The sequence below is a fragment of the Camelus bactrianus genome, chromosome 32 (assembly GCF_048773025.1).
Source record: "Camelus bactrianus isolate YW-2024 breed Bactrian camel chromosome 32, ASM4877302v1, whole genome shotgun sequence".
Taxonomy (NCBI): domain Eukaryota; kingdom Metazoa; phylum Chordata; class Mammalia; order Artiodactyla; family Camelidae; genus Camelus; species Camelus bactrianus.
Window position 1 is genome coordinate 5,512,804 of NC_133570.1, and position 18,582 is coordinate 5,531,385.

Sequence of the window (18,582 nt, forward strand, 5' to 3'; positions counted from 1 at the left end):
AAGGTTCCCAGAGAGCCAATCAAATGAGAGGACTTGACAGCAACCCCGCCCCCTCTTGTTTCCCAGGCGTCTGACGTCCTTCTAGGGTGAGAGCTGGCGGACTGGACAGGGGAAGTGGACGCGCGCGCCGCAGCCTGGCCGTCCCCGCCCCCTTCCGAGCAGCCAATCGCAACCAAGACGCGGGGCGCGCGCACGCTCCCTGGAGTTTAACGGTCGCGAGAGGCAGCTCGCCCGACCCTGACATCGGCAGTGGGAGCGGCGGACAGGTAAGGGGCCGCCGGCCTAGGGGAGCTGCAGGTCGCAGGGGACAGGGGACGCGACGTCGACCCTTGAGCTTGCTGGCCGGTTAGGGTGGGGGAAGACGACCGTCACAAGGCACATCCCCGTCGGAGCCCGGAGGCGTGTGGGGCTTTACCCGCGGCTGTACGCCGTTTCTAGACTCAGTGCCCTTGAGTGACGTCCGAGCGACCCAATCGCAGAGCGCCTCTCCCCGAGGGGCGGGGGGCTTGAGGGATTTCTCTTTTTCTGTTTTTTTTTTTTTTTCTTTTTTTGACCAGCTTCCTGGGCTTACTTTGGGAATTACCGTTGTAGTTGTTGGAGGGGTTGCTTTTCCCCCGGCCTCCCTGCTGTCTACATTTTAGGCGGCTACGTGGCTTCTCCCACCCTCGCCTTCCCACTTTAACCCAAGAACCGCCACCAGCACTTGCGGTCTTCTGGCTGTGAGTGCGAGAATGTCAGGATTTGGCCTCAAAACCAGAAATCAACCCTTCCTTCCCCCCTCGGGCTCCCAACAAAGCAAACTCCTGGGTAACTTTTATATTCTCAGCACACAGCGATCAGTGGTTCTTCTTACCTCTAACTCCCTTTTTTTGCTAAGACCTGGGGGCCATCAAAAGCGTCATATTTTGTTGCTGGGAGGTAAAAATGACTCTGTTCTTATATCCCTTTTCCATCAGTTCTTAACATTTTGCATCGTACATCGGTTTTTAAAATTTCTTCCATCCCCGGCTCTCCCACCTGCCTCCCTCCCCATCTCCATGCTCTGCTGGGGAAGCATCCTTGCATTTCAAGTGGTTTTCCATCTGGATCTACTGCATCCGGATTAACTCAGCGGGGGAAATAATAGATGGGGTCGCATGCAGATCCACGTCCCTGGAGAGCTTGTGTTTTCCTGGTAGAAGAGCACGGTGATTTGAATCCAGGTATTTTCGTTACCATGTGGAAGGTGCAGCCCCTGACTTTTTCAATACCCCATTTGTCGTTGGTGATGGGCTGAGTCACTGGGGAGAAAAGCATTTAGCTAGGTCGAGTTACCCTTTGCTTTCACACCTGTCCCTGAAGGAAATGGTTCCTTTATGAGCTGATGTATTCAAGGTTGTGCTTTGTAAAACCAGGCCCTAGAAAGTGGGAACCTAGAGGAACCAGAATAGTAGGTAATTTTCCTCTATTGCACTCCCTAAACTTTCCATTTGATAAGCAGCATAGGTTTTCTTTATTCTTTTTTTTTTTCTCCTTGTTCCTTGGCTCTTTTTTGTTTTGTTTTTGGTACCCTTTTTTAAAAATTGAAGTATAGTTAATTTACAATGTTGTGTTCACTTCAGGTGTACAGCAAAGTGATTCAGTTACACATGTATATGTATCTGTTTTTTAGATTCTTCTCCTTTATAAGTTACTAGAAGATATTGATTATAGTTCCTTGTCCTATACAGTAGGTCTTTGTTGTTTATCTTTTTGTATATAATAGTGTGTATGTGTTAATCCCAACATCTAATTTATCCCTCTCCCGTCCACTCTAGCTCTTTTTTTTTTTAAGTACATGAATTCTCTAAGAAGGAGGCATATTATTCGACTTGTTATAGCCAATTTACCTCTGTACATATAGCTTCAGTTAAATTTTAGTTGACTTGGCAAATAGTTTATTTTTAAAGAAGTAATTCATGCATAGAGTACAGAGGTACTCTGTGTATATATTACCACCTTCCAGCCAGTGGGGAAACAACCATTGTTAACAGTTTAATTGGCTGTTTTCAACATCAAATTAAATACTAAGTAGTTCCCATCCATCTATTCACTGTATAAATCAACAAGCTTGAATACTTAGTAGAGTTTATTAAACAAGACATGTAAATATTTCAATGGTTGCATAGTAGAATTGTGTCTGGAACCTTGATTATTAAATACATGAAACTTTGAAATATTACCTGAAAAAAGTAATCCTATTTCAGCAAATCACCATTATTGTAGATTTTTTATTAAGATGTAATTCACATGCCATAAAATTTACTATTTTGAAGTGTACAACTCATTGATGTTTTGTATATTCACAGAGTTGTCCAGCCATCACCGTTACCTAATTCTAGAACTTCTTCTCCCCAGAAAGACACACCATGCCTGTTTTGGGAACTCCTGTTCTCTCCTCCCAGCTCCTGGCAACCATTAATCTCTCTTCTGTCTCTATAGATTTGCCTGCTCTAGATAATTTGTATAAATGGAATCATACAATTTGTGGCCTTTTAGCAAGCTTTTACTTAGCATAATATTTTCAGTGTTCATCCACATTGTAGCATAAATCAGCACTTTACTCTTTTCTAGGACTGAAAAATACTCCGTTTTATGGATACACCACATTTGTTTATCCATTCATCAGCTGATGGACGTTTGGGTTGTTTCTGAATTTTGTCTATTATGAATAATGTTGCTATCCTTAATGTAGATTTGTATAAAAGGATCAAGGTTTCCAGAGTCTTGAAAACACAGTTACTAGGTTTAATGGCTTTTTATAATAGTATTTTTTTCCCCTCATTCATTTTCAGACTCTCTTGGGAGCTTGGGATATTTCACAGTTCTGAATGTCAGCAACTGAAAATGCCTGTAGACACTGAAGCATCTGAAGATGACTCGGATTCAGTTTCTTCAAACAGTGAGAGCCTACATTTTCAAATAAGAGAGTATAAAAATTTCTGTACGCTATGGAAGATTTTGACCTGGGGAAACCTTTACAAAAAACATCTTCTGTAGAATCTGATATAAAAAATTCTTCCCATTCTCTTGGACTGAACTTAAATACTAACAGGTAAGAATGGGATAGATTTTTTTTGTTTAATGTAACAACAAATCAAAATAACTGTATTTGCATAGTTTACCAGTTTATCCAAATAGTGTCTTAGTTACTGATTTTGTTTAAAAACCCCAAAACTATGACCAGAGACTGTTTGGGGGCCCATCGTTTAAGAATAGTTTCAGCACTTTCGTGTTCTTCATTCTTCCAGAGATGGACTTTGGCGTGGGGAACACTGGGGGGAAAGAACTTGTCTTGCTAGTTGTAATTTTCTTTACATTTTTTGTTTTGTTTTTTGTAAATTACAAGCATATCTTTAAATTTTAGTTGCCTAAAAATTGTTTCTCCATTTTGAAATTAAGAGGACAAATAATGTTTCATATTGCGGAAGTACCTCACCAGTATGGAAGGTAGCAGCGAAGTAAGCTAAAAAAACCGGCTCTGAGTTGACAGAGGACATGCTATCAAACAATGCATTTTATGCATTTTCTTTTTAAAACTGTCCCATGTTTGGTTTGTTTTTAATCAGGGCCTGTTAACTCTCCTTTTGTACATAGTCTGACAAGCTTGATTATTTGGTTTTTAAATTTACGGTAGCTTAAAAACAGCAGAGACAGGGACCAGTAGAGAAGGCATCACCTGTGAAAAGCAGGTACAATAAAGCAAAAACACAGCAGCCGGGGGCCTACTCGTAAAGGAGCAAAGTTACACACAGTAATAGGTTTTGAAGAAATTGTATATTGTAAATAAATTAATTCCTTAAAAAATTTGTTCATCCTCTGCCCTGTCAGGAGGAATTTAAGGCAGTTTACAAGAATATATACAATCAAAGGAGAAAGCATAAATTAAAGTAGGGTGAAAAGGGAGGGGGAAGCATGGGATGTGGTCCAGAAATGTTTGCCAACGTCATCTATCCCGCTTCCTGAAAGCTGGCCGTGCTTTGTGTTTCCTGTATTGTTTGGCGGCCTCTTTGAAACTCACTGCTAGAAGAAGCTCTTTTTAGAACTTAGTGTTCGATTTTCTTGGAGGAACCTAAATGTACCTTCCTAATGAAAATTACGGAACTGAACTGTCTCCCTTTTTTTAACCTGAAAGTTAAATCAGCCAGATTTAAACTTGATTATTATACAACTGGAATTATGTTTTAAGCCTCTAATGGACAACATATTTATGTTCTTTCCCTTGAATTTTTATTAATATTTTCTCTGATCCTAATTCTTTATTATTTTCCTATTATTTTCATTACTGTCCTCTTTTTCACAAATTGTTTGTGAAACAAACCAGAGTATCAATAAATAAATGAAAGTGACCTTTCAGTGATTTAAATTTAAGTAAATTTTAATGTCCTTAATTGTGCTTTGTGCTTTTATAAAACAAATCTGAAATAAACTCATCTCAAATTTGGAAAAGCAATCCTGGAAAGAATCAGTGCTATTTTATACACTGAACAGGCTGAATAAGTCCTGAATATTTGCTGCTAATGTGCTTGACACTACTTTTATTCAAAGACAGTGCAAAGATAAGCATCAGTTTATCACACCCAATTAGGGGGATCCAGTTAACAAGACTTGACTGTAATTCTGGGCAATGGAGAAAGAATCCCCATTCCAGTAAAGGGCTGTTCTTAAAGTGGGGTGAAATAATCCTCTGGAATAATTTAGATCTGAGTAGCTTGGAATTTTTCTTATTTTTATTTAGCAGAAACTTTTGTTTTCTGCTGGTACTTCGGAGTGTTCTCTCACTTGTGAAGAAGGTCCTTCTGTTGTGTTCTTAAAAGTAAAATTAAGTACTGTCTGTCTTTTCACTGCTATTTTCATTTCACGGACAAAGTTGTGATCAGATTTTCAGCAAATGAGGTGCCATTAAAAAGGATTAAATATCAGTAGTTTTGTACTGCTCTGCTAAATCTTGAACTGCTGAATTATTCAACGCTTCGGTAGAATGAAGAAAACCATTTGAATTATTTATGTTTCAGCAGAAGTAGTCCCCACCTTAGTACAAATGGGGTATCCTCTTTCTCAGGGAAGACCAGACCATCTGTAATTCAAGGTACAGTTGAAGTCCTAACCTCTTTAATGCAAGAGCTACAAAACAGTGGAAAGACTGATTCGGAACTTTGGAAAAACTGTGAGGTATCTAGTTTTGTTTTACTTTTGAAATTAAAAAAAAAAATTTACTTGTAAATTTGCCTCTACTAAACTCTAAATTATTAGAAATTTATATCTGAAAGAGCATGACACTTTAGTTATTGCTAGAATAAAGTGGTTAAGTATATTAGTAAGGAACAGTACAGAACAGATGTGAAAAAGATGATCAGAAGTATGTTTTAACAATATATTAGTGATCAGACATTCTAATTTATATTTTAAATGTGAACTAAAGTATTGTCTTTTTTTCAGAAAAATGACAATTTCAAAATGATTAATATTGTTATTATTTCTAATATTTTAAGTAACTTACACAGGATTGTCATCATTTTGTAAAACCTAAATCCACTGTGAAGTATTTTGAATGCTCTAATTATAAATTAAGGTTTCTGTTTTAATGCATTGTCACATTTAGCTGCGCTACATTGAGTTATTGATTGTTCAGGCCAGGTGGTTCTTTCTTTGGTCCGTAGGTTAAACTGTGATATAAAAATTTAACAGTTAAGAGAATACTTACATATAAATCTTATTTCATGGAATTATGCCCAAAATAGATTTTAACAAGGCAAGATTTGGTAATGCTTTGTAGAAATGTATAAAACATTATTAAGTTCTTTATTTAGAGAGCAGCAGATTTTGTTTTGTGTTAATCATGTTTTTAAATATAATTTGTGTAATTTTTCAGAATGTAGAATAAATGGAATGAAAGATTATCTGTTTAAGAATTTGGTAGCAGCCATCCCCAAGTGTAATTACTTATATTAGTTATCCATAATCATTAGAATTAAAAAAAGTGACTGAGTATTATGGCAAACTTAAAATTGAGTTTTAATTTTTGAGTTTTTTAGGGAGGGCGTAATTAGTTTTATTTACTTATTTTTTAATGGAGGTATTGGAGATTGAACCCAGAACTTCATGCATGTTAGGCATATGCTCTATCACTGAGCTATACCCTCGCCCTGGAATTTTTAAGTTTTTATACTTTTTTTTCCATATGACAATCTGTATGTTCTAATGCAAAAGACCTATAAAATACCATTGTAAAGTTATGTAACTAATAATAGAATGTTTCATGAACTGTTTCCTCTAATATACTCATTAGCTTATAATACCTAAATTGACAAGCTTTAAAAAAAAATGAGACATTGCCTCAGTGTGGTTTGACTTCTGGCAAATTCATGTTTAACTAGAAATTGTTACTTTTAATATTTGAAATCAGTATCTTAAATCAGAACCAGAATATGTTTGTGAATTTAAGGCACAAGTTATTATAAGCCAGAATACTAACCAGCTACTTACACCTTTTAACATTTGAAACCGTTTCTTTCTTTCTGTCCTTCCTTCTCCTGTGATCTAACGGATTATTTTTATTACGTTTAGTATTAATTGACTACTTAAATTTTGTAATGTAGGCATATAATTGATTATTCAGTGAAGAATTTGTTAAGCTATTTCTTACTTTGACAGAATATGAAATACACTTCTGGCCATTTTGGTAAAATTTCTTGAATTTGTATTTTGTGTTTTTGTAGCCTACCAAAATAAAAGCTTCTAATGCTTTAAGGTAATGATTTAAAAAGAAAGGGAGGGTGAGGATTGTGCAAGTCTTATTCTTGACTCTTCCCTGAATTTCACGTTTATATATTTCTTTTGGAATAGTAACATCTGATTTCTACCACTTGTAAGAAACTAATCTAATCTACATTATTAAAACAAAACACTCAACCTTCCACAGAGCTCTGGAAGAGATCTGGAGATAATCTGATTCTTTAGAATTCCTTTATAAAACCTCTCTCCTGGAATTCTTGTTTATCACTGCTTAAACTTGGGAAGGTTATATATTTTAGTTCAGTCAAGAAAGAATCTTTTAACACATTTACTTATAGAAGTACTTTGATACATTCTTAAGTACTTGCTAATACTTCTGTGACTAAGAAAATCTTAAAGTACATCATTAACTAATTTGTTTTAATTAGTTACTTTAGCATTTTGGCACTACTGTATATATAATAGTAATGGTTGTATAATAATTATTATTATAATACCTACCATTTTTTGAGTGTCTATTTGCCAGGTAGTATACTAGACACTTTCTGTCAGTGGCACTCAACCTTATTAGACCCAAAGCCCTCTTTATAAAAGTTTTCTAAATAACTTCAACTTATATTGTCTTGAAATGAAATTCACAGATCCATCGACTTTTTAAAAAATTGATGTAATGTCCTAACTGTGATGTAAAGGAGGAATAATAGTTATTTATAATAAGAGAACATGTATTTCAATGTATAAATGCACAGGCACATCTACACTGGAAAATGTAATGAAGCAGTCTGGTGTTGACCTATATGTAGACTCACCGTGAACGCAGCAGCTGTCAACCCAGCCTGATACAGCTTCTGTGTATTGATGACCCGGCACTGCAGTTGGTGATGATTTTCTGAAATGATGACTCATGTCTGAGCAAATTCTGAAACAAGCTTAACATCTTGATAGTCGCATTCTTGGACAATTTGGTGATTTGAAAACTGCTAAGTATATGTAATGTTTATAATATAAAACAGACACAGGACAGTTCTTTATTGTAGGGGGCTGTCCTGTAATTTGCATCCCTGGACCCTGCCCACTAAATGCTGGTGGTGCTCCCACTGTTTTTATGACAACTATGAACTCATAGATTTTCAAAATAGGGTACCCTGTTGAAATCACTGCTTTACATGCATCATATTTAAATTTAAAATTTAATCCTCCCAGTCACGTATAAGGTGTTATAGTTCCCATTTTTTAAATTAGGAAACTGAGGCACAAAGAAATGAAATTTTCTTGTTGGGGACCACATAGGTTGTTAGTGGAGAGGTGGGAGTCAGACTTAGGAAAAAGCCCGTGGGATATTTACCAGGCCAGACTACAGAAATCCCATTCGGACTAACAGCGTCAGAAACCTGCGTCCAGGGGAAAACTTGAACTAGATGCCCATATCCTCCAACAATATGTAAAATACAGGAAGTATAAATTATTTAGTTTGAAATGAATATTAACACTTCTTAATAATTAAATGAATAATGTTCACTGTAGCCATAGTGTTCTTAAATTAGTTTATTTAAAATTAAAATGTTAACTATAATATCTGACTGGGAAAAACAAAATCTCCATTAATTTATAGCCTGAATGAACTCTATTCATTTGTATCCTAAATAGTAAAATGATTATAAGGATGTGATTAATATCAAGTGTCTCACATACCGTGATCCATTTTTAAACTAAATTGTTATTCTGTTATCCTTATGGTTTAGTTTTACGTGAATAATAACTTTATCAGGTTAAAAATAACCCTAAAGGATTGCTTTAGTATAATTGAAAAAAACTGTTGCCTGATTATTTCTTTTTTGTTTTGATTATTATTAAGATACTTAATATTGTAAGTAAGCTGAGAGGGTAAGGAACTACATTTGATCTAGTCCACCTTGTCCTGAAGTCAGTTGTTCTAGAAGTCATACTTCCTATCAGTACCCTCGTATTTCACTTTAAGGCTTCCTTTCTAATCTTGAAGTTTTCTCCCCTTTACCTCAATACTGTAATACAGGTTCCAACGTAGTTCTGTTATATTATGGTATATAAGTGGCTTTCACCACTAACCTGAAGGGTCTCTGGATTGTGTGAAGTTCAGCTTGCAATATCCATTTTTATACATTCGTTTAGACTGTATATTAGGGAGCCCATTCTTAATTTGTCATTGTGTCCTGGGTGCTGGAGATGAAGTAGGGGCAGGGATGGGAGACTGACAAGTTGACAAAGTGAACAAATGAGATACTTTCTGATTGTGGTAAATGCTGTGAAGGAAATAAGCAGGATACCAAGAAAGACAGTAACTGTGAGGATGGTTTGGGAAACTCTTCGAGAAGATGATAATTAAGCTGAAATAGCAGGATGAGAAGAAGCCTGCCATGTTGAGAGCTGGGGAGAGAGCTTTCCAGGTAGAGGGTGCATAAAATCCAAAATTTTTGAGGTGGAAGACAACTTTAGCATTTCAGGAAACAGAAGGGGAGCAGAGTGTCTAGTGTGTCGAGAACGGGACAGAGAGACTTGAGATGAAGTTGGCAGGTGTGTGTGAGCCAGAACCACATGCAGGGCCCTGTAAGGAATGGCCGGAGTGGGAAAACACTGAGAGAGCTTTTAAACAGGGAAGCTGGTTGTCACAGTAGCTACTTATTGACATGGTATGTTATTGCATATGGCCTATTACTGAAAGTAGACAGGCGTTTAGATTGAATTCAGCCTCTGGAGAACTCCATGCCCCCTCTCCTTCCAATGTTTTGGCTTAGTCTAGTTACAAGAGCACTGACTACTCTTGGGGGGTCAGGACGGATCAGGATGTAAAAGTGGCTGTGAAAGAAAGGAATTGTAGGCTGCTTCCGTACATTTCCAGAGTCACTTTTATTCCTTTTTCAGCCGAAGTGTTTTAAAACACTTTAACATGTGACTTTGAAAAAGAGTATTTTTACTTGAAGAACAACCAAATTAGGGGTCAGATTCTCATAATACCAAACTATTTGTTTTAAGATGTGCAATTCTTTTTCTGGGTCCAGGTTAGTGTTTAAGAAAACCATTGGCTGTTATGAGGAAAGTAAGAGGAACTTAAGACAAATGTAAAGTACACCTACCAGCAGTTCTTGATTCATCAGAAGTGATGGCAGATGACATAAAATTAAGATGCTATATGAAAAATAAGATTTACCCAGACCTTCAAATTTGCCCAGATCACAGGTCATATGGGAAAGGGGAAAACAACCTTAAAAAACTAAAACTAGAGTTACCATATGATCCAGAAGTCCAACTTCTGGGCATATATCTGGAGAAAACTCTAATTTGAAAAGATACATACAGCCCAGTGTTCATAGCAGCAATGTTTACAGTAGCCAAGACACGGAAGCAACCTGGATGTCCATCAACAGATGACTGGATAAAGAAGCTATGGTATATTTATACAATGGAATACTCCTCAGCCATAAAGAAGAATGAAATAATGTCATTTGCAGCAACATGAATGGACCTAGAGATTATCAAACTGAGTGAAGTCAGACAAAGACAAACATATCATATCACTTATATGTGGAATCTAAAAAATGACACAAATGAACTTAATTTATAAAACAAAAACAGATTCACAGACATAGAAAACAAACTTATGGTTACTAAAGGGGGAAGAGAGGGGATAAATTAGGAGTTTGAGATTTGCAAATACTGACTACAGTATATAAAATAGATAAATAACAGGTCTTACTGGATACCGCAGGGGACTATATTCAGTGGCTTGTAATAACCTATAATGAAAAAGAATAAAGAAGTATAAGTAAATCACTGTGCTGCACCCCAGAAACTAACGTAACATTGTAAATCAACTGTACTTCAATAAAAAAAAAATTAAAAAAGAAAGGGATGTCCAAGTCTATGTCCTCATATTTTTACATTGAATATAATTTTATTACTTACTTACCTTATACTTTTTACATTAAAAATACATTTTAAGAAGGCCGTTTCCCACTGGAGGAATATTTCTGTGAAATATTAGGTTAAAATTATTTTTAATGAAAATATTTTATAATTTAACAGACCAGGTGGTTACAGCTATTCAGTTTGGTGGAAAAACAATGCCAAGAGCAAATAGTTGCTCAGCAGGAACAGTTTCACAACCAAATTCAAGTAAGTTGTTCTTCATATTGATTCTTATATTATAAAATTTGCAGAAGAACCAATTCTTTGTATCAATTTTGTTTATAAACTAAAGATAATGCACATATATCATCTTTAGAATAATATCTCTTATTTTTAAAACAGTATTTTCAATATGGTTATAAAAACATGATGTTAATTTACTTTCTTACCCAAGTCTGTCACTTTTTATTTTCAGCGTATACAGGAGGAGATAAAATATTTAGTCAAGTTACAGACCAGTAATGCTTCCTGGGCTTCCTATGATACAAGTGCTTTAAGCAGACAAATATCTTCAGAAAGTCAAATGGGTTTTTTTTCTGAACACAGTGAAAGAAATGAATCTGTTATCAGTTATCGTAAGTCTGAAGAACCCGAAATGCAGCAAGAAACACCCATGTCACAACCAGACTGCAACGTGGAGAGCAGCTCAGTGAGCAGCGGGTATGGTACCCTTTGTGTCTCAGAACTAAACACCTACAGATCTAAGGGCCCTCAGGAGCTCATGCAGCACGCGGAAGCTTCTGAAGAAGGGTTCGGAGCACCTGTGGTGCGGACGGAGTCACTTGCAGATAGTGTAAAACCCCGGAGTTTTTATACACATACGAATGAAGAGTTCTGTGCATCTTTAAAGGAAGATACTCCCGTTTTTCCTGGTGAATTTGAACACAATTTTCTTGGTGAAAGTAAGATTTCGGAAGTATACAGTGGAAAAACAAATACGTAAGTAGAATTTCTCCATCACTTGAAGGGAGTTTTACTTGTTTATTCTATTTATAATAAACTAAACATTTTTGTTTAGTAAATAAAGCTGCTTTTAGTTGGACTGTGATGGAATGAGATGTGTTTGAATGTCTATCAATTTTATCAAATTCTTTTACTTCCTGTGAAAAACTGAAATTAAAGCATACTGCAGCATGCTAATATCTGTCTTCCCATTTACAATGTTATAAGACTACTAACACTCTTGAAGTGGGAGGTCTTGCCAGAAAAATACCTTTTATATTTTGTAGTCACTATAGAGTTGCTGAAAATTAGCATATAGGATTGTATCAAAAAGTGGAATTTTCCCAGACATGTTAATATAATTTGAAACCAAAAATTATATACAATCATATTCATTTTTGTTTTGTATATATAAAGAGAGATTTTCTAAGTTTATTGACATTTCGAGTGACCCAGGGAACTTTTTAGTAAAAGAAACTTTGGTTGAATGTTTATAAAGCAAATAATCTTTAAAAATTTTTAATGTTCAGTTTTATGTCCCTGAAATATGTCATCTAATTTAAGGTATTGATCTGTAGCAGTACAAATCTTGGGTACCCATAAGTGTAATTGTTAGTCTGTGTAAATAAATAAGCTTTCACTGTAGAGCTATAGTTAGTACTTGAAGGGGCCGCTGTGGTGGCTTTTATCCTATTGCATGGCTGCAAAGACTGTATGTATTGTAAAGACTGCTAGTCAGTCTTTTTGTTCATTTTGCCCATAGTAATAATTATATTGTCGAAAGAAACTTTTGTGAATCAATAAAAATCCATCTGCTATTAGAAAAACAACTCCAAGCATCTCCGCTGACTTAGTGTTTAGTTTTAATTTGTGAAGGACAGCATCTAAAGGGGGTTATTTTGTTTTTTCTTTTTAAATAGTAAATCCATAACATCATGGGCTCAAAAGCTGAAGCAGAGCCAACCAAAGAGAGCACACGCAGAAGAGGGATGTTCAAAATCTACCCAAGGAAATGAGCAAACCAAGAAATCACCGATTGAGAAAGTAGGTGCAAGTCACTTTACTCAGGCATGCAAGCTGCGGGCAATTCGGGTAATTGTGCTGAGTTTACCACATAGCCATTAACATAAGTTTTTTGCTTTTTCTTTTGTATTGTTAATTTGTTACAATTTTTTTTTTTTCTGTTTTTACCTTAACTGAAACTCAGTTTGTGGAGACTTTGTTATTTCTGATAAGCTTTGGGTTTGTGGTGTGTGACTCGGTTGATTCACTGTCATTTGTGACTGTAGATCAATATTTGTCTCATGTAGCCCTGTGGATCCCAGAATTTGCTGGCTATTAGAGTCACCTAAGGAGCTTTGAAAATCTGCTTATGCCCCAGGTGGTCCGCCCTCATTGGTGGGATTGTGGTCTGTGATCAGGTGGTTTAAAAGCTCCTCAGGTGATTCTTATATGCTGGAACCACTGGTCTAGCCTCATTTCTTCCTCGATTCAGCGGAGGATCAGACCAGCAGCCAGATGATCAGAAGCACTGCCTGAGAAATGCCTTTGGGGGATGAGTTTACCCAGGAGCCTGTTCTCCCTCTGGGGGTGTCAGAAGAGCAGAGGGTGAGGCTGTGATTCCCCTTGAATTTTCCCTTTTTTAAATCACCTCCTGGACAAGACAAGTTTTATTTTTCTTATTTTTTAAGGTGAATTAGATATTTTTGGTATTAAATCATTAGGGAAAATCAAGTTTCTTTGGTATTTCTAAGTTTTAGATGTAATTTAAATGGTGATAATTGCGGTTGGTGAATCTAAGACACCACACCTGAAATGCACTTCTTACCTGCATAACTCTAAATCAGGTTCTCTGGATTCACAAAAGTGAATCTTTCCTCTTTATTTCATCCTTTCTCTTCTCCCATCATTTTTTTCCGGGTTCAGTTTAAATCAGGGAATCTTTACGATCAGAATTCTCTTGGGATCCAGTTTTCTTTTTATACGATGTAGTTTATTTTGGGCACTAGCTATTTTGAAGCATGTCTTGAAATTGGTTATTGTTTAGCACAAGGATTTTCCAGAGCTCAAGTCGGTCTTTGTTTCCTTGCTCCTTTGGCGCAGCCTGGATGTTACCCTTTCCTGGGGTGTGGACTTCATGGTGGTTTTCAGATGCTGCTGGACGGCTACCGACACTAGTGAAGGTCCTTGTGCTAGGCTGAGGCCAGCTTCTTGGGGAAGACTTGCTTGCACCATAGTTTGACTTCTCATTGAAAGCTGTGGCTGTTTTCTTTAGCCGATGCCCTGTTTGCTGAGAAGAGAGCAGCAGGCTGCCGTGTGAGTGCGCCTCCCTCCAGCGATGTCGTGTGTGTCGCCTCAGTGCACTGAGTGGCACCTCAGAACCGGGAGAGGGTCAGAATAGTGCGCTTGGGATTTTTCATTTACTCTTCTGCAGTCAGCTTTTCCTGGGCTGTTAAGTACTGAGACTCAACAGAAATTTGAACAGGTAGGAGTTTTAGGGGAGACATTTGAAGAAAAAGAAGTAAAGTGGTGCCTTAGAAGGCGGAGGGGTAACCCTTCCTTGGTAGGTAGAATGCCATCCTCTTACTGTGCTTTTGCAGTGCGTCCACGGATGGCTGTAAGCAAATGCAACTTAAATCCTTTTTAACAGGAATTAAAAGTTTGATGATGGTGGTGCTGATAAGAAAAATTCCGATGAAAATAATTTTTCACATATCTCTGTTTGGAAACAGGTTTCTTATGGCAATACCAGAGATAGTGTGAGGAGAGATTAGCTCAGAATTTTTTTAGAATTAAGGATAAGCAAGCATCTTGAGCCTTTTCTGGTAACCAGTTATTAAATACATTTTCAATCTGCACTTGTAACACCTGCTTTTAGTTTCTCCTTCCAGCTTCACAGAGAGTCAGAATAAACTTTAGTGAATTTACACGGGAATAGAAAATTCTTCACTGTTAATTGCTGTCACTGCATTCTTGTGACCACGGGGAAGGCCACTCTTGCTTTCTTCGTGAACCCTCGGAAAGCTTCTCTGCGCCTGGGTTTCACACCTGGCTCTCATTCCTCGGGTCAGCAGTTTGTGCCTAATGATTTTTGGCTGTCAGCTAATAGTTTTCTTTCTTAAATTGTAGTCTGATTTCATTGCTGCTACACATGCTCAAGCTTTTTACCTCAAAAAACCAGATGAGAGTCCAAAATCTTGGATGTCTGATTCAGGAACAGGTATGATACTTATATTTTTAAAGGGTTTTTTTTAATAACTTGTGTGCATTTCTCATAGGATATCATGTACAGTATAGTGGAGTGGTTTCTGTAAATGTATGGTGTGTTGTCTTGGGCCTCCAGTAGCTGTAACTTCTTTACTTGCCTTAATTTTTACAAGTTCTGTAGAGACAGAAGTACTTTTGCAGTTATTTCAAATGGCTGCAAAAATCATCTCGGCACTTTTCACGCGCTCCAAAATGAATTAAGAAATTCAAACCCTCTGTGAGCCATTCATTACTCTCCATGGTGAGCTTCTTTTAGTTTTAATGGCTTTACATACTGACTTTTTTTCCACAATCCCACATCCAATTTAAGATGAACTAGCTTTACAGACTTTATCATCACTAAATCTGCCTTACAAAAAAAAAATAGTGAAAGGCGTTCTTCAAGTTGAAAGGAGAAGACAGTAATTAGTAACAGGAACACATGCGAGAATATGAAACACATTAATCAAGGTAAATATATAGTCAAATAAGAAGACTCTAAATTTGTGATACAGTGGTGTGTTAATAACTTAATTCTAGTGTAAAAGTTAGAGAACAAATGTATTAAAAATACCCATAGCGTCAATAACTTGTTAATTGGTAAGCACACAATATTAACAATATTAAAATGTAATTTGTGACATTGAAAACATAAACTACTAGTAAGGGGGGTGAAAGTGTCTATTTTTGTATGTTACCAAAGTGAAGTTGTTATCAGCTTAGAATAGACTATTATATCTATAAGATTCTTTTTACCTTTATTGAGATATAATTGACAAATAAAATTATATTTAAAGTGAAAAAAAAAAGATGAACTAGCTTTGCCTTATGAAAACTGGCAGAATCCAGCCACCTCTCACACCTTCCTGCGCTCACCCTCACGGAGCCCCGGCCCCTGCCCCCTGGCTTCCTGCGGGCTTCCCAGCCAGCCTCCCTGCTGCCATCCTCGCACCGTCCATCTAGTCTCCACACAGCAGCCAGGATGATTCTTCTTAAAGACAAGTCAGCTCATGTGACTCCTCTGTGCGGACCCTGCGGCGGGTCCACTTCCCGCGGAGGAGCAGCCGGAGTCTGTCCTACAGAGGCCTGGGGAGATGAGCCCTGCTCTCGGACCTCACTGCGGCTACTCTCCCCCTTTCTCTGCTTCAGCAGCAGAGAGGCTGTTCGCTCAAATGTGCCAGATAAGTTCTCGTTCCAGGGCTTTTGCTGTTTGCTTTATGTGAAATGTTCTCCCCTGCTTTTGGGGGGAACTCCCTCATAAATGGCTCACACGGCCAACCCTGAGCCCCCTATTCAGAAAGAGTGCCTGCCCTCCCTTCCACACACACTGCGTATTCCCTTATCCCCAGATTTTCAGGTTCCCACCTCCTAACACACTGTATGTATTGCATGATTTACTTACTGCTCGTGGTGCCCCCTTCCCGCCCACACCTCTCCCCGCAGCTGGCACAGTAAATGCTCGATAAATACCCAAATTATTGAATTCTTTGCATTGCTTCTGTGTAAGTCTGTACTGTGCATAAAGAAATTTAAAAAAAAGTATGTTTTTAATTTTTAAAAGTTTATTTATTTTTATTTATTTATTGGGGGAGGTCATTAGGTCTATTTATTCATTTATTGTTAGTTTTTTCTTTTTCCTTTTTTTTAATGGAGGTGCTGGGGATTAAGCCCAGGGTCTCAGGCATGCTAAGTAAGCACACGCTCTACCACTTGAGCCATATCCTTCCCCACCTTAAAATACATTTTAAATAGCACTAGTTTATCTTGACTTTTAATAATATGATAGTTCAGTTTAAAATCCTTGGGTCATTAAGTTAGGGCTTTTACATGGCAAGGCATTTATATGAATTTTTTCCCTTCCAAATTCAATTTCCTGTATCCAGAGAGCCAAAAACTAGTTACTTCCCATATTTAATTTTCTTCAGGTAGAAATAAGTCATTCTACAAAGCATTTTTGTTCTTTTTCCTCACCCTTATCTATCTGGTATGTTTGTGCACGTTAGGACTGACTTACTGGAAACTGGAGGAGAAGGACACGTATCACTCTTTGCCTGAGACTTTAGAGAAGGCGTTTGCACCGGCCTCCTCCACGGATATATTACCCAGCCAGGTAACTTAATAACATGTGACATGTGCATATTTGTGTTATACATTGTAGTCAAGTATTCTATTTCATTTATACATTTTTTATGTGTCAGTTTCTGATACACAGAAAAAAAGCACGGGCTTTAAATCACACTTGCCTGCTTTCAAATTTAGTATCTGTCATTCATTGCCTGTGTGATCCTAGGAAAGTTACTTAAAAATGAAATTAAAAATGCCCGGTTACTGTTTTGTGCAATTAAATGACATGGTTTTGTGCCCGCTATTTTAAATATAGCAGGTATAGATAAACTTCTTCTCTTTTCCCAGACCTGGTTTTGATTTCACATTCTATTATACCCTCCTGCTGATCCATTTGTACAATAATTATGAGCAATTTAATTTGCTATATTGATTTTCTTTGAGCAAAAAATGTAAATATTCTGTTAACTTCAGAGCAGAGAAATAAAAACATCCAGTATATGTACATTGAAGTGTATATCTCACTTCTGTGTTTAGGTCAGGTGATGAGAGAGTAGGTTGGGGGAAGGAGAGATACAGTTGAGGCAGCCACGAGTGTCAGGCGTGGATGAATGGGACAACGTGGGACCAGCATGTTTGCAGACCTCAGAGTCCCAGAGATGGGCAGGAACCAGCATTCCATCCTTCAGGAAAGGAGTGAAAATAGAAACAGATAAACACAAAGAGGGAAGGGCGGGGGAAGTGAGATTGTGAGGGGCCTGGGAGACTCAGTGGGCTTTGCAGTTCAGGGCTCACTGTGCGACTTGGTCTGCGACATCAGTAAATTGTTACTATATTTTGTTGACTCTAAGGTGGCCATCAATTTTAAGAATTCCTGTCTCATATTCTACCATGAAAAAAATTTGTCAATTAGACTGATACAATGGTTTCTTATCACCTAGAATTTATAATTTTTCTTATAGAAGGAGCTTGCAGACTCAAACATGCATTTTTATCATATAGTTCTCATACATACGTAAAAAGAAAAATGTAAGTATAATAAGTTGATTGAAGCTTCTTCACCTACAGGGGCTTACCTTCTACACTCCTCTCTTTTGAAGTCAGTGTTGGTTTCTGTATTTTCCACACACCATTCTCCTCGGTCCACCAAGCACATTGGTAGTTTGGTATTTACCAAAATGGGCGAAAGGCCTCGGAGCTGAGTTTTTGCCTGTCTTGGCAGTTATATAGGACTGGCCTGCTGGTGACTCCCAGATGGGGAATGCTGCTGAATATATCTGACTCACTGTCTCTTCCACACTGGTTCTCAGGGGCTCCAGCATAGCCTCTAGGATTTTTTTCCCAGCTGCTAACACCTATTTGGCCAATTTTGATGGTTCTTTTATTTGCTTGTGAGCAGGCAGTGACAATTATGTCACAGCTGCTACTTGATTGAAAGCATTTGTAAGATGCCATTAATTACAAGACGCATCCTCACTTCAGAGATGTTAAATTGTGAAAAGCAAAGAAATCATAAAAGTGGTGGAAAATGTTACCTCATTTTACCATGAGCTCTAACTAGAATAATTGCAACTGTTCACCTGGCCGGCGGGCAGGATTCCTCAGGCTGGAGCCGTGGCCGGAGAGCGGCTGTTC

At 37.5% G+C, this 18,582-nt stretch overlaps 1 protein-coding gene across 13 annotated transcripts in view; it reads left to right on the forward strand.

Moving 5' to 3' along the window:
- Positions 1 to 105: 105 nt before the first annotated feature.
- MPHOSPH9 (M-phase phosphoprotein 9) overlaps positions 106 to 18,582 on the forward strand; it is a 50,719-nt gene continuing 32,242 nt past the window's right edge. For 6 of the 13 annotated variants that reach the window (XR_012503676.1, XR_012503678.1, XM_074356423.1 and 3 more), the window contains exons 1-8: positions 106 to 266; positions 2,814 to 3,073; positions 5,034 to 5,190; positions 10,813 to 10,902; positions 11,111 to 11,634; positions 12,558 to 12,729; positions 14,767 to 14,857; positions 16,887 to 16,993. Coding sequence is in view for 11 of the 13 variants with exons in the window: in XM_074356423.1 (XP_074212524.1) it covers positions 2,970 to 3,073; positions 5,034 to 5,190; positions 10,813 to 10,902; positions 11,111 to 11,634; positions 12,558 to 12,729; positions 14,767 to 14,857; positions 16,887 to 16,993 (1,245 nt within the window). In the remaining 2 variants the exon portion in view is untranslated. Of the gene's footprint in view, positions 267 to 2,813; positions 3,074 to 5,033; positions 5,191 to 10,812; positions 10,903 to 11,110; positions 11,635 to 12,557; positions 12,730 to 12,786; positions 13,954 to 14,766; positions 14,858 to 16,886; positions 16,994 to 18,582 lie in introns of those variants that run through there. The other 7 variants (XM_074356425.1, XM_074356428.1, XM_074356424.1 and 4 more) reach the window with 6 other exon arrangements.